Source organism: Histomonas meleagridis (genome assembly GCF_020186115.1).
Source record: "Histomonas meleagridis strain 2922-C6/04-10x chromosome Unknown contig_9, whole genome shotgun sequence".
NCBI lineage: Eukaryota > Parabasalia > Tritrichomonadida > Dientamoebidae > Histomonas > Histomonas meleagridis.
Genome location: NW_027150923.1, coordinates 655,346 through 678,397, shown reverse-complemented (window position 1 = coordinate 678,397; position 23,052 = coordinate 655,346). Strand labels below are relative to the sequence as shown.

The 23,052-nt window shown below is 31.3% G+C and overlaps 11 protein-coding genes across 11 annotated transcripts; 5 read left to right on the top strand and 6 right to left on the bottom strand.

The window, feature by feature from the left end:
- Positions 1-1,468: 1,468 nt before the first annotated feature.
- GO595_009428 (putative serine/threonine protein phosphatase type 5) lies at positions 1,469-2,452 on the bottom strand (the record flags this gene model as incomplete). Its single annotated transcript, XM_067923113.1, has 1 exon — positions 1,469-2,452. The coding sequence occupies one exon, from the start codon at positions 2,450-2,452 to the stop codon at positions 1,469-1,471; it is 984 nt and encodes a 327-aa protein (XP_067770430.1).
- A 36-nt stretch (positions 2,453-2,488) lies between these two features.
- GO595_009427 (serine/threonine protein phosphatase PPT1) lies at positions 2,489-3,286 on the bottom strand (the record flags this gene model as incomplete). Its single annotated transcript, XM_067923111.1, has 1 exon — positions 2,489-3,286. One exon carries the CDS (start codon positions 3,284-3,286, stop codon positions 2,489-2,491), a length of 798 nt encoding a protein of 265 aa, XP_067770429.1.
- Positions 3,287-3,444: 158 nt separating this feature from the next.
- GO595_009426 (proteasome maturation protein) lies at positions 3,445-3,807 on the top strand (the record flags this gene model as incomplete). Its single annotated transcript, XM_067923110.1, has 1 exon — positions 3,445-3,807. One exon carries the CDS (start codon positions 3,445-3,447, stop codon positions 3,805-3,807), a length of 363 nt encoding a protein of 120 aa, XP_067770428.1.
- Positions 3,808-5,693: 1,886 nt separating this feature from the next.
- On the top strand, positions 5,694-6,263 carry GO595_009425 (uncharacterized protein; the record flags this gene model as incomplete). Its single annotated transcript, XM_067923109.1, has 1 exon — positions 5,694-6,263. One exon carries the CDS (start codon positions 5,694-5,696, stop codon positions 6,261-6,263), a length of 570 nt encoding a protein of 189 aa, XP_067770427.1.
- Positions 6,264-11,903: 5,640 nt separating this feature from the next.
- Positions 11,904-13,040, top strand: GO595_009424 (uncharacterized protein; the record flags this gene model as incomplete). The annotated part of the gene is made up of 1 exon (XM_067923108.1): positions 11,904-13,040. The coding sequence occupies one exon, from the start codon at positions 11,904-11,906 to the stop codon at positions 13,038-13,040; it is 1,137 nt and encodes a 378-aa protein (XP_067770426.1).
- A 2,419-nt stretch (positions 13,041-15,459) lies between these two features.
- Positions 15,460-15,861, bottom strand: GO595_009423 (Histone H2A; the record flags this gene model as incomplete). Its single annotated transcript, XM_067923107.1, has 1 exon — positions 15,460-15,861. One exon carries the CDS (start codon positions 15,859-15,861, stop codon positions 15,460-15,462), a length of 402 nt encoding a protein of 133 aa, XP_067770425.1.
- A 304-nt stretch (positions 15,862-16,165) lies between these two features.
- Positions 16,166-16,552, top strand: GO595_009422 (Histone H2B; the record flags this gene model as incomplete). Its single annotated transcript, XM_067923106.1, has 1 exon — positions 16,166-16,552. The coding sequence occupies one exon, from the start codon at positions 16,166-16,168 to the stop codon at positions 16,550-16,552; it is 387 nt and encodes a 128-aa protein (XP_067770424.1).
- A 306-nt stretch (positions 16,553-16,858) lies between these two features.
- On the bottom strand, positions 16,859-17,476 carry GO595_009421 (uncharacterized protein; the record flags this gene model as incomplete). The annotated part of the gene is made up of 1 exon (XM_067923105.1): positions 16,859-17,476. One exon carries the CDS (start codon positions 17,474-17,476, stop codon positions 16,859-16,861), a length of 618 nt encoding a protein of 205 aa, XP_067770423.1.
- A 253-nt stretch (positions 17,477-17,729) lies between these two features.
- Positions 17,730-18,857, bottom strand: GO595_009420 (Developmentally-regulated GTP-binding protein 1; the record flags this gene model as incomplete). The annotated part of the gene is made up of 1 exon (XM_067923104.1): positions 17,730-18,857. The coding sequence occupies one exon, from the start codon at positions 18,855-18,857 to the stop codon at positions 17,730-17,732; it is 1,128 nt and encodes a 375-aa protein (XP_067770422.1).
- Positions 18,858-19,103: 246 nt separating this feature from the next.
- On the bottom strand, positions 19,104-20,807 carry GO595_009419 (F5/8 type C domain containing protein; the record flags this gene model as incomplete). Its single annotated transcript, XM_067923103.1, has 1 exon — positions 19,104-20,807. One exon carries the CDS (start codon positions 20,805-20,807, stop codon positions 19,104-19,106), a length of 1,704 nt encoding a protein of 567 aa, XP_067770421.1.
- Positions 20,808-21,225: 418 nt separating this feature from the next.
- Positions 21,226-22,119, top strand: GO595_009418 (KH domain containing protein; the record flags this gene model as incomplete). Its single annotated transcript, XM_067923102.1, has 1 exon — positions 21,226-22,119. One exon carries the CDS (start codon positions 21,226-21,228, stop codon positions 22,117-22,119), a length of 894 nt encoding a protein of 297 aa, XP_067770420.1.
- Between the last annotated feature and the right edge of the window lie 933 nt (positions 22,120-23,052).

Here is a 23,052-nt window from a genome sequence, read left to right as displayed (position 1 = left end):
AAGTCGTTACTACAAATAAAGTCAAAATAATTAAAAAAGGTTATAATTTATCCAAAATTAAATTTGTAAATTCGTATTAAGAAGATCTTTGAACTATTTTCGAACCAGCTAGGGTTTATTGCGTTTTCGCAAAATGGTTCAAAGAGCAAATTGTGATCTACATCGAGTCAGTTCTGATGATGTTCAAGGCTACAGGTTACAATTTCTCATCTTATCCGATAATGAAATATTCTATCAAGTATCAAGCTGTTTGGAGAATTAGATTGTTTTAGATCGAGTAAGTACAACAAAAGGCGAAACAGCTTTGTTTGTTGTGAGAACACCACTTAAGTACATAAGATTCTTTAATAAAAATGTGTTAGAAGAAAAGAAGTTGCGATTTAGGATTTCAGTAGGTTATGTGCATCTTTGTGGTGAATACTTTGATAATTAATCATTAATTAACTTTGGATCGTTTTCAAAAGAAGTTCAAATGCGACTTAAGACGATCGCCATGTGCATTACGTTCTATCCGAACATTATCCACATCCACATCTCTTGTTTGTGATTTAATGAAGGCCACAACTTTATGAACAACATTTCGCGTGCAATGCTCGAGAACTTAAATGATGAATTCTTCATATCGACAAAGACTCCAGTTGCACAAGTATTAAGTGGTGCGAACATCCAAGTCAGAGATCTGATATAGTTTTCGTCGGAGGTTCATCACGCTTTCAACAATTATGAATGCTTCAGCCTTGCCGTGGCGTTGATCCGGATGAAGCAGTTGCACATGGCGCAGCAGTACAAGCATCAATTATCAAAGGCGATGCCTCAGACACATGGAAAGATATTTTATTGTTAGATGTTACACCACTTTCATTAGGTATCGAAACAGCCGGCAAATTAATTATAATATTCATGATATATATATATATATATATACTGAATTTACACACATTTCTAAGATAAATTTATCTATAGTGTCTGTATACACTTATAGCAACACATTTAAATAATTAACAAAAAATATTATCTTTTTCATGTTTTTCTACCATGATCAATAACTTTCATTTGTATTCATATGAATTTTTAATTTCATTGTAAAATATATAAATTCCTCAGTTAATGATTCGATCTATTGCATTAAATCAGATGTACCTATAAATTTGTTGGGTCAATATGTTTTGGGAACTCGTAAGTTTATATTTATTTTTTTGAAGCAAAATAAGTTTTTTGCAATACCAAATAAAAATTTTTTAACCACTGACAAGAAAAATCATAAGCATTAACTTATTCAAATAAATTATGTTAAAATCATTATCTAGATTCAAGTTTTTTTGATATGCCAAATTGATAATTTCAACTTTTCTCAGTGCATATAAGATCCAACAGCAACCATTTGGAGGTTAATTTCCTCAATAAAATGTCTCCTTATTTTATCGAAACATCAAATGTAAAATTTCAAATGTTTCACTAATTGAACCATTTACTGAAGTGTTCCAAAGAAGTCAATGTGATTTAAGCATAAGTTCCAGTTCCCTCTGTGGTTCTTCTCGTGTTGTAGAAGGATCAACATCTTATACGGCTTAGGGTCCTTCACTTTGAATGTTGCTGTGGCCAGTGGTCCGTTTAACTCGTTGACATTTGATCGCTCATCGATTACTTCCAATGTTTTCCCGTCATTTGTACCCAACAACTTCCATGTTTTCATGTGGTCATTTCCTTTGTTTAGTGGTGCGCTTTCAATTGTATAAGCTTCGACTGTGATTAATCCTTTAAAGATAAATGCAATGTGCGAATTTCCAGGTGTTGGATATGTCATAAAACCAAAGCTATAAGTAGATGAAACAACTGTTTCGACTGGTGGTATATCTTCAATTGGCGATGAAGATTTTACATAAAATAGATTAAGATCCATTGGATTTTCAATGTCGAAATCGTGGCGTAACTTATAAAATATTCCAGTTAGTCCTGGTGAATCAGTTTCAGCATGAACAGTTATCGGAAACCTTGGGTTGAGGTCATAGGAATTAGGGGTAACCCCATCACCAGTGATAACCGCTACTCCACTTTTGTGGACTCGGGTACCCCCGCGGCCGCTTGAAATATTCAATACTTTCCCATCGTACTCGTATTGAAAACCATCGGCTTTCTTTTGACCAGACCTTATCAAAAGTTCGAATTTGTTGGCAGAAAGGAAATCATTAACAACATCTGGACCAAACGTATAATAAGAAACAGGCGCTTTTCTTTGAATTCCCAAAGTATTCGACGTTTCTCCCCAATATGATTCAGGTGATGCAACAACATTAATATCATTTGATACAGGGATTCCACCATTAATAACAAAATATTTATCATTCACAATCGTACAGAATGGGAAAGAATCAATCGCTTTGTCAAGAGCATCTGCTACTTCTTGTCCATACCATCCTAATGCAGCTGATCTAAATCCAAATATTTTTCTCATGTTAGGTGATTCACTGGGCGTTAGAAAAAAAATATACTATGCCCCTTGGTTGAAGAAAATACAATCTTTTTCAATAAACTTAAAAAGTAGAAGAGATATAACAAGTGGAAGAGAATTGGAATTTTGACCAATGATGTTTCCATTAAAAAGATATTTGTTTTCTGAGCTTGGCCATCCGTTTTGTTCAAATATCTTTGTTAAGTGTCCAACTTTTCCTTCGATTCCACCAACGATATTGATTTTTGGTGTATTTATTTTGGCAATTTTGGTTTCGGTACCAATATTAACAATGGCTCCATTGATGATTTCAAGAATCTTTTTTGGGTTACATTTGATGCCTTCTGTTTCATCTAACATAAATGATTTGACATCTTCAAGTTTCATGGATTGTAGTTCAATATCTCGATTGATAAGTTTCTCGCAGTCAAGAGGTGGACAATTAGTAAGGAGGTTCTTCTTATAATCAATTCTTTTAATTAGATAAAGAATTTGTTTTTCAGATGATATTTGGGAAAGCTCTAAAAGAACATCTTTGGACTCATCAAGGTTTCCACAGTTCTCAAGAATTTTGCTTTTCCATGATAAGCATTGAAGTTCTTGAGGATCAAGTTCGAGGCCTTGGCATGCATCACAATATGAATTATAGTTCATACCCATGTCAGCATATAGTGATGAACGGATTGATAATATTTGTGGCTTTCGAGATGCTGGTAAATCTGATGAATTAATCACATTTGTGAAAGCTTCAAGAGCCAACTCATAATTGCCATCATCTTTTGCATCAAATCCCTTAATAAGTTCTCCTTTGATTGTGTCAGGAAACTCTCCACTCATTTCCTTGTGATGTGACAAATTTTTTTTTACATTCAAAATTTTTGACTTTGTAGTTCCAACTTTTTGCGTATTTTGATATATCTCATAGAAAATATTCAATTAATGATTTGAATAAAGTTTAAATCGACCAATTATAAAAAAGTGCCTAATAGAGAAGAATGTATGAAGAAATGATTCCCCCAATGCCAATTGATGTTATGCGCGAAGGACTTCCAAACCTTCGCCATGGTAAAATTAACGAGCATCCACTCGAAGTTCACTTAAAAAAAATTGCTTCAAATTCAGAAGATCAGGATTTTAAGTCAACAGCTGCTCTCTTTGGCATTGGTTTTGCAAACCATTTGAAAATGGAGCGAAAAATTGTTACATCAACACAGGCTGCATATAATGGATGTAACCTAGGACTTGAACTCCAAACAGGTGACATTGATGATATTGATTTTGCAGATGTTTTCGAACCTCAACAGTCAGCAACAATCAACTATGAACCTCATGAATTCCAAGAAATCAGATTTTTCTAAATAAACGTTTTTTTAGCAATAACATTATCATATATAAATATTTTATTTTATGTCTCTATTATAGGAAACACTTATGCTAATTGTTAAAGTTGGTTGACAGTTAAATTTTATCTATTTAAAAATAAAATTTGAAAAAAAATTCATGATACCTATTATAAAAAACTTAGAGAAACAACCAGTGAGCATTATGCAATTAAACATTTACCTTGTTCACAAATTATGATAATTTACATTTCGAATTATGGATTTAATAATCTATTTTATTTGCTTTTAAAACATGCTAAAAACTTCTTTTAAGTTCGCTTCTTTTGGTTTTATTCATATCTACATATTTAAAATAATTAATTTCTAACAAATCGGTTTACTTCAAGTTAAGTTTCTGTAAGAAAGGAAGCACTGACAGTTTCTTTTTTGTTGCGTACTGCAGCAGGGACTGATTTTCTATTTGTAAATTAAAGTCTGCATTTGCTCGTAGTAGAAGTTCTAGTGCCTGTAAATTCTGGTTCTTTACAGCGCAAACAACAGGAGGATTTTCAGGGAAGTCTACATTTGCACCGTGATGAATTAAAATTTTAATGGCATCGATATAATTATTTTCGATTGCAGTACAAAGTATAGGTGTTTTAGTTTGATGAATGTTTGGGTCTGCTCCAAAGTTTAGAAGAAGTTGTAACGATCTCGTATCATTCTTTTGCAAAGCTATATCGAGTGGATATAAAAAAACATAAAACAAACATTGAAAAAGTGAAAATTAACTTTGGAAATAATTGACAAACTTTGTTCGCTATGTTTGGGTTTGCACCTGCTTGTAGAATAGAAGCTGCTAAATGAATACAACCTGTAGATATAGCAATCTCAAGAGCTGTGGAACCTTCGTTAAAAATTATAAATAAACGTTTTGTAAATTAACATCTGGATGTTTCGATAAGGTAGCTAATAAAAATCTATAGTTGCACCGTAGAGCACACAAGTGAAGGGTGGAATTAAAAATATGTAAAGAACACCAAAAAATTGAAAAAAACATCAAAAAATAAAATTGTACATTATCAACCATATCAATTTTGTCAAAGCTAGAAATTGCATTTGTGAAACCATCGTGATCATCCTGAACTAGAAATTCTTGGAGTTTCTGAAGGATTGATTTGGCATCACTCATTTGGTAGAAATGATATGTGAAAAACGAAATGTGATGTGAAATTTTTTTGATTTTTATTTATATTAGTTTTCAAGGATAAATTGAACAATTCCATTAGTTCCAATAAATTCTTGCTATTATTCAAACGAATGTTTTAATTATAATATTTATTAATTTAGGAACTTACAAAAAATCAGAAATTAATTCAACATTGGAAAATCTCATGAATGAATTTTTGATAGACAACCCATAAATAGAGCCACTTTAAAACAGTTTAATCATATATTGTTTCTTTACCTCAGGAGAACGAAGTTCGATAGTTTTGGTACGTCACTTTTTAGATTTGTGCGCTATTGTATTTATCGTTTATCTTATTGTTTCAGTTAATAAAAGTGACTCCCCAAAAATGGTATCTGAATTCGTTTGCAAATATGCTATGCCAGGAATTGGCTGTAACATACCTGAAATGCTGATACTTGGGATCCTTTTTATCCTTACCTCATTTGTTTGCATATTCTTTCTATGGAAGCAAATCCGTCAGAAGCAAGCTAACAACAAAACTACGGTTTATCATCTCAATATCTGGTTCTGGGTTTTTATGTTTATTTGGATGATGTACCGTGGTCTCATTTTCATCATACCCTTTAATTATACACCACAGTTACTCAGGTTTTTCAATCTTGGTATTAACAATCTCCTCTGTCTTATCCCTGTATCAATCCTAGTTCTTCTCGTTTGTGAACTTTTATTTATGTATACCAATCCCGAGATTCGATCGATATCATTATTCCGAGTTGTCTTTATTATATTCATTTCTGTCTTTCTAGTTGTTGCCATTGCACTTTCCGTTGTTGATACCGATGATGGAGATGATCCAGGCTCTGTTCTTTATCTTTGGCATTCTTGTGCAGATTTAATTGTCTCACTTTTTGTGCTTTTCCCATCACTTAAACTCATCAAAGCCATTTCGTATCCCGTTATACAGCCAGAAGATGCTACTTGCATCCGTTGGTCGAAAGTTGGCGTTTGGTCATTTTGCATCATCTATTTCATCAGGTGTTTATACAACGCGTTGCACTTCTTCGAAGCGAATCCGATCGGGGAATGGATCGATGTTGAGCTTCAAAAGCCTGGAAAGACGCCATCTGCTGGTGTAAGGGCGTATTCGTTCATGTTCTTCATTATTTTCGACTATGCAACAGCGCTGATGTCGATTGCGGGCGTGTTCACATTGTATCAGCACGATTTGAAGTTCGCTGATGACCCATTCTACGCTAAGATACAAAAGATTAACTCTGGGCCAGAGTCATATGAACAATAAAATGTATTTTGTAAGCGAAACAGTTAGTGAACGAATAAATATTTGTTAATTAAAATTGGTATTTCACTTGTATAAATTGTTGTTGTTGTATCAGTGTTTTCCTATTTGATTTAACATTAATTTGTATAGGTGTATATAATAAGTACCGGGAAACTCAGTAAAAATCATACCCATTAATGTATGGGAAAAATAACTAAAATAATTTAAAAATTATACCCATTAATATATGGGGAAAAATAAAATATAACCTTTAGTATAAAGGTGTATTATTTATATAAAAACAAGCACATAAGCAGCCTTACAGACTGCATTATGTACCTACCTAATTGTAATGACAGTTAATGAAAATCAAATTTTATACTGAACACCATAGAATAAAATCTAAGTATGGTAATCATACTCTTAAAGGCGATGGATTATCCAATTCTTCAATTGTTACAGAATTAATTGAACAAAATATTTTTGCATTGATTGAATCTGAAGCACCTTCAATATGGACCAGACTCCAAGGAAGTGACATAAACAGCCATTTCGACTCATTGGAAGATACAGATATCACCATTCAGGACGAGTGAGTTCTTTGAGGTAACGATATCTGAATTTAAAACATTCCAACAATTTGCACTTGAACATTTGATCTATCGTTGGAAATCTGCATCCAGTTTATTAAAAATATCCTAATGCTAAAATGTACATTCTTTTTTTTTACGTCCAATATTATTTTACTATTATTTTTTCAACAGATATGTGAATTTAAATCTTTTATAATGATTTATTTATTATTCACAAATCTTTTATTCTCTTTCTTTTTCAGCATATGATTGTGTAATATTTTTTCATCAAAATCTGACGTTTTGCTCCATCTATTTTTTATCTAACAAATTTAATTACAGCAAAATGACATCTAAAATCTTTTTTTGATATTAAAATTGACAAGGTTTGTCTGTAGCAAAAAACGATTGACAAGAAATTGTCAACAAAAACAATTCATGACCCGCTTAAAATTCCATCGCATTGCAATGTGCTTTGCCCTCGTTTGCACGGTTGCACTTGTTATATTATTTTCTTATTTAAATTTCAATACACTTTCTAAAAATTGTATTAATGGAGCATCTTTATCTTTAGAGAAATTTCTTCAATACTCAGGACTCCCAGTTTTAATCATTGGATTGTTTTCATTAATAGGTATATTTCGAGAATCAATTTACTTTGCCTATGGGACTCTTATTTCGAATATCTTAATTGGCTGTTTTTGTCTCTTCTTGATCTTTTCCATTTTTGCCATGAAGCCGTCCGTAATTGATAGCTTCCAAGATGTATTTTTAGGAGAAGATGTGAGAATTGGAATTAATTTTGGAAATCTTCATGACTGTTGCGGATGGGACAATATTTCGGAACCACTTACACCCACATGCCAATTTCAATTGTCTTGCAAAGATGCTTTGATTAATATATACAATGATTGCATTGGCAGAAATATTGCTATCACTTTAGTTGCATTCGGTCTTACTGTCTTCTTGGTTGTTGAGTCATTTTTCCTTATTAAAGGCATCAAGTTAATGAGTTTGAGAAGATGGGAGTTATTGGACTCACGTAATTAACTCCCAGTATATATACATTTGTGAAATTATGAATTTTCTCATTAAAAATTATAAGTACTTATTATTTTTGGTTTGAAAGCACATTCTTATCTCAACTTGATGAAACATTGAATGTACTTATTGATTAGAATAAAATCATTTTTATTATTTGAATTACATAAATACATAATAATGGTTTTTCTTGTTGAAGCAAACGAATGCATAAATTCATAACGAATGCTTCTTTAATGCACTCAATCCAAGTCTACAGTATACCATCATATGATTCATGAACTTAAAATCCAACATTAACAATTATACAAGCAGAATGTTAAAACCTTCATTTACAAGGCAAAAAGAAGTTGATCAACTAAATTCTTATCTTGAATACTATATCTTAAATATAATTATTTCCACAACTTCAAACTCCTTCTTAAAAAGATAACAATTCAAACAATATTATTTATTAATTAAACAAAATTTTATATTCCTCCTTAAATTTCATTATAGCTTCATTACTACAACATTTCAAAGCATTTTGTAATATTTCATCATAATTTTTTTGTTCTATTGGTGATTTCCATTCCATCTCAAACGATAGAGCCGATAGCTCCACGGGGTACCCCATTTCATCAAACCGTTTTTGCCTTTGAACGAAATTCATTTGCGACAAAATTTTTTCTTCGCTAATTAGTTTTAGTGCTAATGCAACAAACATATCAGCAGACTGCGGAACATTTATAGCCAATTTTAAGAACAGAAAAGCGAACAAATGTTTTTGTGACATTCGAAAGAAGTAATTATTTAAATTTATCATCATTTGAATCAGATTGAAATCAATTTGTAGTAAATCATTCAAATAAATTGCCGCAATAAATTGTAAAGTACACAATTTCAAAGGGAGTTCACTTTCCTCCAAGTTTAAAATTGTAAAAGAAACATTTAAAATCAAATCCAAATTTAAGTTTTTATCGATTAGCAGCAACCACAATATCAAGTCCGAGACATTAAACAAATTATCGGAATATTTTGGGTCAATGAAAAGTTCGATGGCGTATTGAAAAATTATATTTGAAATTCCAAATTTTAAAAAATCGATTGGGAACAAAGAGACAAATACAAAGATTGGCCTACTAATTTTATCGAAATTTTCGGAAAACAAATTTTTATTTTTTTGGAGTGCCTTTAAATATATTTTAAAAAACTCATTAATTAATTGGAAATTTCCACTTTTAATGAAAGAAATGGACAATGGGATTATACATTGAAGTATTTCGATGTCATCCTGATTATAAAAGTATTGTATTAATTCCAATAACAAATGATTATTCACTATAAGAGTTGGAGCGTTATCAATTATTTGAGATATTAATTGAAGATTTTGTTCAATTGCGTTTTGTTTTTGTTGAGAAGTATCCAAATCATCATCACAACTTAAATATTTAATATCATTTATAACTTTCATAATCAAATTATCCAAAACAATATTAATCTCAGGGATAACAATATTCGGATATATTTTTAACATTAAACTTAATGTCTTTGAAACATGTTCTGTTGGACATTCATTTAATAAGGTAATTAAAATCGGAATAATATTAACATTCGGTATAACATTATAATGTAATAATCGTTTGATTAGTCGTGTCGCAAATAATGTGATAACTATCGAATTCGTCACTAAAAAGTTTTGTGCAAATGTTAATATCGAAATTCGTTTTTCATTGTCATAATATTCAACACAACTTCGTAAAATGTCAAGTTTAACTACAACCAAATCAGGAGTTGAGTTTAATGGTAATGAGCGTTCAACATATTCAAGTAATTGTGGAATAAGTTCATATTCGACATATGATCGAATTGAAAATGAGATGCATCGTAAGATATGTTCTTCTGGTGGTAATGTTAACATGTAAAGTGCGAAGTCACGTGACCTCTCGATGAATTTGGAAATGAGTGAACGTGATTGGAGTCGAGGATATGAGTTACAATAAAATTCTTTCGAATAAATTTCTATGTAATAAAGTAACGGATTCTCTGAAAAATTGGCTAGGTCTGTTTGAGTTAACTTTGACGCTGATAAAATTAACTGAAATATATTCAAATCAACGTTAACGTGCTTCTCTATAAGTAAAAAAGTGGCAAGAATGGAACTGATGACATATGAATCTTCTGGGAAATGAGTAATGATGATGGAGAGAAGACGTAAAAGTGTTTGAAAGATAATCGGAATTTGTCCTGATAATAAAATTAAACATTCCTTCTTTTGGATGAATTTTTTGAAGAAATTACAACAATAACCAAGAAAACAAATATCAGAAATTGGAATTTGTTGATTCATATAAGAAACAAGAACATTTTGCACAAAGGATAATGGTGTAATTGCAATATCAAATGATGGTTTGTATCTGAAAAAAATATTGGTAAAAGAAGAGAGAGCCATTTTGATTACTGAGCACCCTTCATTGGTTGTTAGCAGAGCTGAGTCATTGAAAAATGGAAATGTAATATCAACAATTTTCCTGAAAAGTAATGAAACTTCTAATGTTTCAACATCTTTTTTAAACCTATAACGCTTTGCTAAAAATTTAATAATATTCATCATGGAATATAAAGTACATATTGAGTTGGTATTCTGAACATATTTGAAAAATTCAAAAATAATTGGTTCAAATATGAAAGCATCATCACTTTCTCTGAAAGCTACGGTGACGAATATGTTTGAAATGTCTATAGAAGATCGATGATCTTTAAGAATAAAAGTTTTTAATTGTTGGAAAAAAAACGTTTTTTCTTGAATGGAAAATTTGTTCCAATTTTGCATTGCCCATTCTTTTAAAAAACCACAACATATGATAAGAAATTGATCTGAAAGAGTTGATAGTGATAAAGCCTCAAATAAAAGAGGTCCAAAATCAGGAGTTTGCATTTTCTCTGAAATATAATGGAAGATTTGGGTTTGAGTTTCTTGGTTTGAATTTTGTGCTTGAGCAAGGCAGCCAAGAAACTCTTCCATAGGGAAATAGGAAGAAGAATTCCTTGTTTAAAATATACGGGGTGGCCTAAACGCGTGACAAAAGTGCCAGGGGAAAGTGTAAAATTAATTTACAATAATATAAAATTCTTGATTTAATTCGTAACATTTCACCAACTATATTGAAAGCCGAATTGATATTCCGTGATTTAACTTCTCATTCACATTTAGCTGTTCGATTATTTGTATAATTGGTTTTATGCAGAGTTTGAAAAATGTGATGAAATTTAGAAGATACACAATTTCATGGAATTCCAACATATGTTTTTATTATTTGAATTTAATTGCCAATAATGGAGAAGTTGGAATTTCCTACATTAGATAAAATTTCATTGTTTATCCAATTTTTTATAATATTTGATCAATTAATGTTATAATTACCATTAATAATGTTATTTTAAAAAATATTCAATATTTTTAGTCAGATTTTTCTAAGCTAATGGTTCATAACAAAGACAAATTGAATGATCGGGAAACTGTTTTCCACCGAAAAAAATTATCGTCCACAGATATTTTGAACAAAACGGCATTGGAAACAATAACATACACATTACATATTGCGACTAGTCACATTCATATGATACATCGACAATACCACTCACAACACTAAATTTGACAATCACTGTTTACTTTTTTTGAGTGAAATAAACGTTCTCGAATACCAGCAAGGTGATTAATCACAGGCGTCCAAAATTCTATTTGTTTTTCATTGTCTTATATCCTTTAGCATTTATTAAGTTACATCCACCAACAGTGTCACCATTTGTTTCACGGGTTAGGCAAAAAATAGCATATTGCAAAGAAAAGAATCCAACATGTTCAATGTCTATATCTGTTGACATGACTTCTCCAATTAATGTTAATAGCTATGAAGATTTTGATCAAAATATGTGTGATATCCAAAGTAATTTTTTAGCAATTCATAATTCTTCAATATCAAAAGAAAAATTCACTCAAAATGTCATTTATTCTGATTTTCCAGATTCTGGTTATATCCCATTAATTGCGTCATTATACACGCTCACCATGCCCGATTATATTTTTTACGCCAATACATCACAATTCAACTACATGCCCACCACCGAATGGCTTGAAGAAGCCACCTCACACTTATGTGATAATGATTTCGACATTCTATTTGGTGGCAAATCCTCATATCATAATGTTGATGTTGGAATAGGCTTTGCAATAATCCGTTCTACTCTTGTCCGAGAACTTCTTTATTACACCAATTCCACATTTGATTCCATCCCACCACTTTTATCTCTATCGTTACTCAAATCCCGAAACCCTAAAATCCGAAGCTTTTACTATCTCTTTGAAGGCATTAAACCCGATGCAAACTATGATTATTTGGATGCCAAACCCCTCCAAGTTCCGCAACCACAAAAGTGCCCAACTGTTAACGTCCTCTCGCCAACGATAGGGTTATTATTACCACAATTTAAGCGTAAACATATCTACAAGTTCATCACTGATTATGAAAAGCAAACGTTATTACCCGAATTCTATTGTATCCTTCAATGTGAAAATCGGATTACATTAAACATTGACAAAATACGATCGAAATCAACTCGGCCAATTTACCATATTTGGGGTTACAATTGGAGTCCGTTGTTTTTGTTTCCTGTTTATATCTCCGGGTTTTTCCCTGTCGACTTTGTCATGCGGTGGGATGATGACCAATCCCCCATAGACATCAACACGCACTTAAACATGATGAACGAGATCAAAGACATCGACGCGTTAATTGGTATGGGCGGGTTTATATACAACAAAACGAATCGAGTCTGCGGCATTGACCACGTTTCGGTACCATTAATGTACAGGCCGTTCCACGCGAAGTTAACTGCACGACTGAGACCTTACACATTGGCGCAGGGCGAAGATATAACACTCAGCCTGTCGTCGTCTTTGGTGTGTAACTCGACGAAAAAGGCAAAGAAGTTCAAGCACAAGTCGTACCAAAACGATTTGAACAAGCAGGCGTTCGACTTGAAGCTGAATCGACTTGCAGAAAACAGAGACGGAAACTTGTTTAATAATATATATAACTATTTCATGAAGGTCGGCGGGTACGTGCCGACGTGCTACGGAAATATAAGCAAAGACGCATACAAAAATATCGAGTTCGAACATTCTGATTTTTATGGTATTAACTGATTTGGAAATAAATGTGAAGCGATAAACGATAGATAAATGAAACGACCAGAAAAAACTATCGTCGTTTTGAAATTTCTGGCAAAATTTAGAAGTAAAACAATTGTTGGTTTGTGATATGCGGAATTTTTAACGTTTTACGTATGTAATACGACGTAATGCAGACATTGATATCCTTTAAGAGAAGAAAAAACAACTATAAAACATAATTTCATAATGAGATTCAAAAAGATGAAATCAATTAAATACTAACCAGAGTAAAAAAATTATATAGAGTTATATTGATATTTGTTTCAACATTTTCGAGATGCTTCTATATCCAGTTTATATCCCTTAATTCGATAGTTACTTTAATATATATTTCAAATTTGCTTTACCAATTTTAGCTCAATATCGATTCCTTCCTTCATTACATGTGCTTTCGACGTGTTGTATAACATTTCTTTATATCAGTTATACATTTTAGCTTTCTTTGTTTTCATCAACTTCTGGAACATGGCTGATAGTTACTAAATTCACGCGCATGCATTAAACACATTATTTAACATTAACTTTTAGAAATATAAGGCTCAAAACTCAACATTAAATCATTGATGAAGTTTTTCTTCTTCAGATATCCAATGAATTTTCATTTGATATGATTTAATTCATGTTTGAACATTTTAATTTGTTTTAAATCTTATTTGAAGAATTTCGTTTCTATTTTGAGAAAATTTATTAATCATTTTTATTTTCTTTTATTAAAATTTATTAATTTCAGCTATCTAAACATTTATTATACACCCGTCATAAATTTGGTAATATTCTTTTCCTGCAATTTCCTCATCGAAATCATACACATAAACATTTGTTATATCATTATCATTTCCCGTATAAAACAAAAACTTATTTTCTTTAACAACAAACTTATGCAATTCCTTTTGCTCATGTTCTCTCTCAATTAAATATGGAAGTATCACATTTTTAGGAGTACTTAATGCACGCGTTTCAATAAAGTCTTTAGCTATTTTCATTTGCTCAAATAAATACCAAACTTTTGATGTCTTTAAAAAGGTAAACTCAAAATATTTAAACAAAAAAAGAGTTGAAACAAAATTTGTTATACGTGAGTCACAAATGATATATACAAAGAGATGAAATGTTTCATCAGCACCTCCCATGAATCCGTTGATATTGGAAATGATGGAATTTAAAAGATCTGATACACGAATAATAAACATCATCTTAAGTGATAGAGATGAATGGCACGCGACTTTACGAAATTCCATAACAATATGATCAAGACCACTGATTTCATTTCCAAATTTGGTGTTATCGAAAAATTCCAATTTTTTTACATTTTGTGGAGTAAACGGTCGAAGTGGTAAACAATTATTTGAATTTTGTGGTGATGGAAACAATGAAATAGTGTTAGGAGAAATGGAAAGAGATTGAAAGTCTCTGGACATGATGATACGACATCGTTCGTGAAAAAGAAAGTCATCAAAATTATTGATTTTGGAAAAATGGAAATAAGATAGAATTATCTCTGATATAATAATAAATGTGTACTTTTCCGATTGGAATTTGCCAAAAAGTGAAAATATTTTTTTGGTAATTAATTTGTGATCTTGTGGCTTGTAATCTGATATTATTCCCATAAACTGTGAACAAAAATTATAATCTAAAAGCATAGGCAATACTATCTCAAAAGGAAAAAAATTGTGGATTGATTTCAAAATTTTTTCTGCTGAACCTTCATTATTATATAAAGACGAGTTTGTGAGTTCAGAAAGTGCATTCTGATGACCTGCAATTTCGAAAAGAAAAGAATTTATAGATGTTGCTTCAAGTGAAGATATGTGATTCAAAATTGCTTTCTTCAATGACATATTTTTTGAGTACGTTTTCATTAGGTTCGCATAATATATAGAAAGATATTTATGTTTAACATAATCAATATTATATTCTAATAGGTAAGAATTAACATCTAATTCTGATAATCCTGGTGTCACTTCGATTATTGGCAGCTGGCCTTTGATAATATTCATTTCTGTTTCAAGTTGAATAATTAGATTTTCAGCTGCATGCAAAAACAGCTCCATGCAAAGGTTGAACGATAAAATTTTGCTTGGAAACAAAAACACAATTTTTCGTATGCTTCTAAATGGAAAACCAAATAATAACGCTAATAAAATGATCAAGTTTTGGAATCAACTCTTTGTAAGCACGCAAAGTTTATAATTTTTTTGTGTTATTTGAAGAAATTTCTTTCTAAATTATCAAATGAATACGAATATCTCAATCTATAGTTATATATAAAGAAATTTCATAAAAAAAAATCGAAAGTTATTTAAAGTAAATTTATTAATAAAATGTTTTACTAAAACATGCTGTATTTTAATCAAGACTTACGGGATAATTTTACACAATTGTGTATTGCTTATTCTTCCTTCTTCTTTGTTTGACCAAGAAGAACTTTATGAATATGTGGAACAACACCTGCAGATGCAATTGTAATATTAGAAAGAAGTTGGTTCAATTCTTCATCATTACGGATTGCAAGCATGATATGACGTGGTGAAATTCTTGTTTTCTTGTTATCACGAGCTGCATTCCCTGCAAGTTCAAGAACTTCAACTGTAAGATATTCAAGAACTGCTGCCATGAAAACTGGGGCGCCTGCTCCAACACGATCTCCGTAACGACCTTCACGAAGGAAACGATGAAGACGTCCAACTGGGAATTGAAGTCCTGCACGACTTGATCTTGTTTTTGGATGAGCACGTACTCCATCAACTGCTGTCTTTGTAGCTGTTTTCTTAACACCTTTCTTAGCTGGCATATAAAAAAATGATTTTTGGTTTCATCTGAAAATAGGCGCTTTTATTTATCACAAATATTCATGGAACAAAACGACATTTAATCAAGGCGGGATTATTTCAAAAGTATTCATTAGAAATCAATGGATGCAAAACGGCAAAAATATTGTGAGAGAGTTATTCAAAAAAAACAATTTAAAATTATTGGGGTGCAAATCGACAAATTGTATCCTTCAATTTTTTATATTTAAATATTTGAGATGTAAAACGACATCTTCGTTTCTTGAACCTTTTTGGAGGGATTTTTTACACTTTCATTTTAGAAGAATGTCAACAAAGAAACCAGCCTCAAAGACCCCAACAGAAAAGAAGCCAGCTGTTGAAGGAGAAGCTACAGCTGAAACTGAAAAGGAAAAGAAGCAACGCCATAAGAAGAGGAATGAATCTTTCTCATCTTACATTTTCAAAGTTCTCAAACAAGTTCATCCAGATATTGGTATTTCAAACAAGGCAATGTTAGTTATGAACAACTTTGTTACAGATATTTTTGAACGTATTGCAAGAGAAGGTGCTAGACTCGTTGATATGAATGACCGTAACACACTCGGCTCTCGTGAAATTCAAACAGCTGTTCGTCTCGTTCTTCCAGGAGATCTTGCCAAACATGCAGTTTCAGAAGGTGGTAAAGCAGTAGCTAAGTTCAACGCTGAGTAAATATATTAAATATTTATAAATATTCATTAAATTTCACCTTAATATCAATTTTTTTTGTTTGAGAAGTAAATTAGTATTTCAATATGACAACACAATTGCTGCCCATAATTATTTAAATAATCACAAGTAAATTATATGCTTAAGTGTTATAATAAGTTATATAGGGAAATTATTTTTAATTTTGCAAAATTATTATTAAATATTAATATTGATGTTTTATACTGTGTCACAATCATTCCGGTAAGGCACTTATTGACTCATTGCGAATTAGAAAGTTCAAAAAGGAAGTCTAATAATTAATAACATTTATTCATTAAGTTTGCTTCTTAGCTCGTGAACCTCTTTGTTTAACTCCTTTAGCTTTTCCATCGCTGCTTTCATTTCTGGGTATTCTCGAATCGGTAATGTTAATTGCTGTTTTAATCTCTCATTTTCAGCACGGATATATTCAACATCTTTTGAGCTTTTTGGCTCTGGTATACCAGGAGATGCTTCTTCTTTGTTCGCAGTATTCTTCTTGATTGCTTTAGATTCAATAGTTTCTCTATTTGATAAAACAGTTCCACAAAAAGCATTGGCATCATCTGTAACTTCTTCACTGTCGATTTCTGGCACATTCATTTGGATTAACAATCCAGATTGTTGTGCCTGAACAAGAATGTTTTTTAATAAAACAGCAGTAATATCGCGATGCCTCTCAAGCTCACTATCTACTGTCTTATTCAAAAGCTCAGGTAAATTTGATAATGTTTCAAGTATATCTTTTCCACTATAAATTGTCTCTGATTCTATGGATGAATCAAGTAAGTCAGAAAGTTCGCCTGAGATTTCTGTTTTTGTTTCTCGTCTCTTTTGCTGCTCGAAGACAAGATAATCAACAAATTGAGCTAATTGTTCTTGAGTAAACTCTTTCAAACCAGACATTTGTAATTTTATGAAATGTTATGTGAAATTCATATTGTTTGATGAAAATTCTAATTTCAAAAATATAATTTCTGTTTAATTAAGCTATTTCTTTATTATCAACATTACTTTGATTTCTATTTCATAGACAACATATTGTGAATTTCTGAAATTTAATTAATTAAATTTTCAAACGATCTTAAAAGCGACATATGAACAAAAAAAAAACATGGAAATAAATTTTTCTTTTACATATTTTGTTCTGTTAATACTTTTATCCCTTGCAAATAAGCGTTACAATATCCCCATCATGAAGTATATGATTTAATCCACACTTCGCAGGGTAATGATTCACAGACGTACCCGTTACCCATGCAAACTTAAAAGACTCAACCATACTCGTATGAATTTTCTCACACATATCTCGGATCGTACATCTATTTGCAGACAAAACAAGTGGCTCTGGATCAATTTCTTCGCCTCTTGGTTGCGTAAAGACTCTTATTAAGTCCAAATAATCCCAAATTCGTGTGACCAAATTATCGAGATTAATATTATCTTTTGCAGAAACGCACATTGTGTCAGGCATCTTTGAGAACTCTGCGATCTGTTCTGGTGATAATTGATCACATTTGTTAATAACGTAGATCGCAGGAATGTATACACGATTATCCTCAAGAACATCAATAAAATCATCAATGGTGGCGGGTTCATCAAAGTGTATAACTGCGTGGTTGATTCGGTATTGGTTTCGAAGAATTTGAAGAATTACATCATTATCAAGTTCTGGTTGTGGGCATGATGAAGTAATAGCAATTCCATTGCGATCTCTGACATCTATACGGATCTTTGGAGGAGTTTTGTTGAGTTTAATACCATAACCACTTAATTCGGTTTCGAGAATTTTCAGGAGATTGAGAGATTGCATGCCATCAAGAACCATAAGAATAAGTGAACAAGTTCTAGCAACTGCAATAACTTGTTTACCACGACCAACACCATCAGCTGCTCCTTCCAAAATTCCTGGTAAATCTAAAATTTGAATTTTAGCTCCATTGATTGAAATGATTCCAGGGACTGGAGTAAGGGTTGTGAATTCGTAAGCAGCAACTTTTGAACTTGCACCTGTTAATGCGTTCAATAATGTTGATTTACCAACAGATGGAAAACCAAATAAACCAATTCGTGCATCACCACTACGTCTTACTTCAAATCCTGGTCCAGAACTTCCACTTTTCCGTGCAACAATTTCAATTGCTTCTCTTTTTAATCTGGCCAAACGAGCCTTGAGAAGACAAATATGATGCATTGTTGCTTTGTTAATTTGAGTTCTTGAGAGTTCTTCTTCAATTTGAGCAATTTTTTCGGAGACCTTTGCGGTGCCTGGCTCCTTAGCAGCCATTGTGAAAAGTGGAAACTGTGGTCGAATTTTTGTGGCTTTTTTTTTTTTTGTTTAAAAGCGGATTTTAAAGATATTTTTGATAAGAAACCAAGCGCCTTTAAACAACCTTATTTGTATGTTCCAAAAAATTTTATTCAAAGAATTTGATGATCAAAAATTTAATTAATAATGGAAATATGAAACCCAAATATTTGTTTATAAAACATATGTATTATATATAGTTCGATATTTTATTAGATTTTAATTTTATAGATCTTTCTCATTTGGAAGTACTCTTCCAAACAATTCAAAGCTAGCTATCCTAAAGTTATTGTAGCCCATTGTGTTAGACCCTGTTTGTGTTATTTTTATGTACTTATAGAACTCTGTTGGAGGGAATGTAGTTGTAAAAATTGCACCGTAATCGGACAAAGCAGTTGAATTAGTCATTTCATGTATTTTTATCCAATCGTTACCATTGTTAGATCCCGAAACTTCCCAAGATCTTGTATGACCATTTCCGTTAATAGAATGAGTTTTATATGAGTATCCGCTTATACTTACTTGATGGAAATTAAATGTGAATTTAATCCATTGGTTAGGGAAATCTCTTGAAGAAAAGTATGTATTTGAATTATAATTAATAATATCGGCCAAATTCCCGACTTGATTCGATGAAGCCTCAATCGAGACATAACCGTTGGTTTGGGGGTTAGCCTGATAAACCTCTGTCAAATAATTGAATATGCCTTTGAATGGCGAGCCCGCGAAGTTGATGACGATGTACGGGAGCTTATGAGTATGGTTACGATATGCTTGAATGAAGTTTTGCTTGATGGCATTAAGATCTACATGTTTGTCATTCAATAATAATCGGACTTGGATAATGTCAAGATTTTGAAGTTCTGCAAGTTGAACAAAACATGTTTTATCTTCGTCAGATGTAATAAGTGGAATGAGCGCACAAATTTCATCTGAATTCATATCTGCTGCACTTGCAACTTTCATCAATATTGAAATTGGAAGTAATCCAAGTCGTCCATCTTTCCATAACTGTTCAAAGAACCTTACAATGAAGTTAGTGAGAACATTGTTCATTGGTGCTTGATCATCGATATCTTTCATTTGATTTGCCATAATAATTACATTGTTCATATTGATAAAAGACTCAATGTTACAAGCGTTTCGGAGAGACTCCATATCCAAAAATTTACCAACTTTATAGCAAAAGATGACATTTGCCTCATTTATAACAATTTCACCTTGATCAATAAATGTAGCTATTTCACTAAAATCACCTTGAAAAGGAGGTATTTGGCATCCGAAGCCATCATCTATAAGGTTTTTACATAGAATTTCTGCATTAGCTCGATTGCAAATATATCTTTGATTGTTATGGATAAAGACAATTTCGGTTGTAATGTCAACAATACCGAATGTTCTTGTTGTGTGCTTTGTTTCCAATTCTAAAGAAATTGTTTTTTCTGGTATTTCCGGTGGTGGATATAATCTAATAGTGGTTCCAAACTTTGGATGAATTTTTATTGCTGCTAGGTCACGGTGTCTCACTTTATCAAATTCTAAAATTGCTGCTGAGTATTCTTTTGATTCTGATAATATGATTTTTACATTCTTTACACGAAAGCGTTCAAGAGATTGCTTTAAATCCCATTTGTTAGTATTTTTTGGGAGTCCTAAAATGATTAACTTTTTAAGACTTGATTTATCATCATTAACATAAATTGTTTTGTAAGGTTTTACATTGTTTCTAGACTCTACGATAAAATTAGTTGCAGATGAGCTTTGTTGAAATGTGAGATATGCTGAATTTAAATAATAAAATTGATTTTGAAAGTTTAATTTTGGAATTTCTAATTCATAACTTGCGACTGTAAATCTTTTTACTTCATTTTCGAGATTGCTAAGTCCAAAATCAGGCTCTATATCTTGAATGTGGATGATATTGGACATTTTTGTGCCTTAAAATGACAAATTTATTTTCTTTCAATTTTTTGTGTTGCAAAAAAATTATTCCAACAAGAAAATTCATCATTTTCTTATTTTCTTTCATTAGAAAAAGAATTAAGATTTTTCTATGAATTTGATATATCGATTATATAAGGTCTAATCAAATTTTTGCATCATTCAATTTCACAAAAATTTCATTATCGACTTAGTAATCAAAAAATACCTCATAATGGTAATAGTTCACTCATTAAGATTGAAATTAAAATCCGTTTCATCTAATATTTATGAGTTTGAAGAAAATTTGAGACTTATGGCATTTTTTTTTAATATTTATGTGAAAAGTGACATTTATATTCAAACAAATTTTGTCAAGATTTGCACTCAAAATGTGGAGTCCGACTTTTGACTTCACAAAAATTATATGACGAGAAAACTTGATCCTTTATTCGATGACTTCCCCGAAGAAGAAGAAATAGAGCCCGAAGTTTTTACGAACGTTATTGAATTTCCTCGTGTTTTTTCTGATAAAGTACTTGGGGAAAATAATTCAAATATAAAGGATATCCAATCCAAAACTGGTTGTTCAATCACGGTCGAGCAAGACGAAAGCCAGGTATATCTTAAACTTTCATGTCTAATCCAATATAAAGTATTTTCTGCAACAAAGCAAATTGATCAACTTCTCCAAAAGTCTAGAAAAGGTATTGAATGGAACTACTTCATTGCCGTTAATTGTTCTACAGACCCTAATTTTAACAAAGGAATCAAAAAATATCTTGATATGATGAATAGCACAGCACAACTTGAAGAACTTGCATATGACAACATATATCGTCTTCACGTAACGCTTATGGAATTAGTTCTCAGTAATGACAAAGAAATAGAGAAAGTTGGAAATATTCTCAAGAAGACAGTTTCCGAATTTAACTGGCGTGGTGGCGATCATTTTGATGTTACTGGCATCAAAACCTTTGCTGATTTTAAAACTCCTTATCCTAGAATTTATTATGGCGAACCCAAAAAATGTGATACCATGGAAATATTACGTTTTCTCCAAAACGAGCTTGCCAAAAACATGAAGAAGGAACACATCTATATCCATGATGTCACAAATGAGTTCCACATCACTGTTTGCAGAAACACATGGTTCAAAGTAAGAAACAGTTGGGGCACCCCGGAGCAACTTAGAAAAGCAGAAAGTTTTCCTCTTCCTCCTGCGCCAATTAAGACCATTACTTTATGTAAGAGATATGTTTGGAAGCCAAAGCATTATTGGTTTGTTCCTGCTTCACAAGATCTCAATTGCTTATCTTAAAACTCTAATTCTATTTTGGCTTCTCTAAAAAATAAAATAAATGGAAAATATGAACATATTTTTTTTTTTAACAAATAGAAATTAAAAAATATTTTTGTCTTTTTATTTAACTTCAATTATTGATATAAGGATTCTCATCAATATTTTCCAAATCAAATTCTTTCTGTAACAAATCATCAAGTTTTTTGGTTTTATTTTTAGATATTTTGGTTGCAATTATCGTGAATATAATGAAAACTAATAAAACCATTACAATTAAAACAGGAAGTGATTCTGTATGATCTTTTCCCAAATTATTATCTACTAATTCAGAATAAATACAAAAACTTGTAATAGTTATTTCCAATATGGTATTTTTACTATCATCAGGTAATACAAGATTATTCAAATCTTTGATTGTTGGAACTATTAAAGTTTCAACTTGTGATACATCTATTGATAAAATATTTGTAAATATGTTATTTGAAAGATATAAATTTTTTACATTTATACTTGTAGATGCACCGAAAAATAAACAAGCATTTATGATTGAAAGATTATATACATTTATAAATGTTTTAGAATTAATATAAAAATTAATTTCTTTTCTATATGAACTATTATAATAAATTATAGCACTTGAATTATCTATGAAAGTTTTACGAAGTAATCTAATGAAAGAATAGAATTATCAAAAACAAAAAGATATATTGGTTGATATGAAGTATCTGTGATTTCTGTTGTTGCATAGTGATATTTAAATTCATATCCATATTTTTCAAATTGAAATGGTCGATCATTTATAAATTTGGTCTTAAATCCATATGTATTTTCTCCTGTTGTATTAAATGTGTAATCATCATTAAAATATATGGAATGATTATCTATATAATTGGTATCAGTTGTTACATTATCTAATGAAATTTGAGTAAGTTGAAGTGGGAAATATCCCTT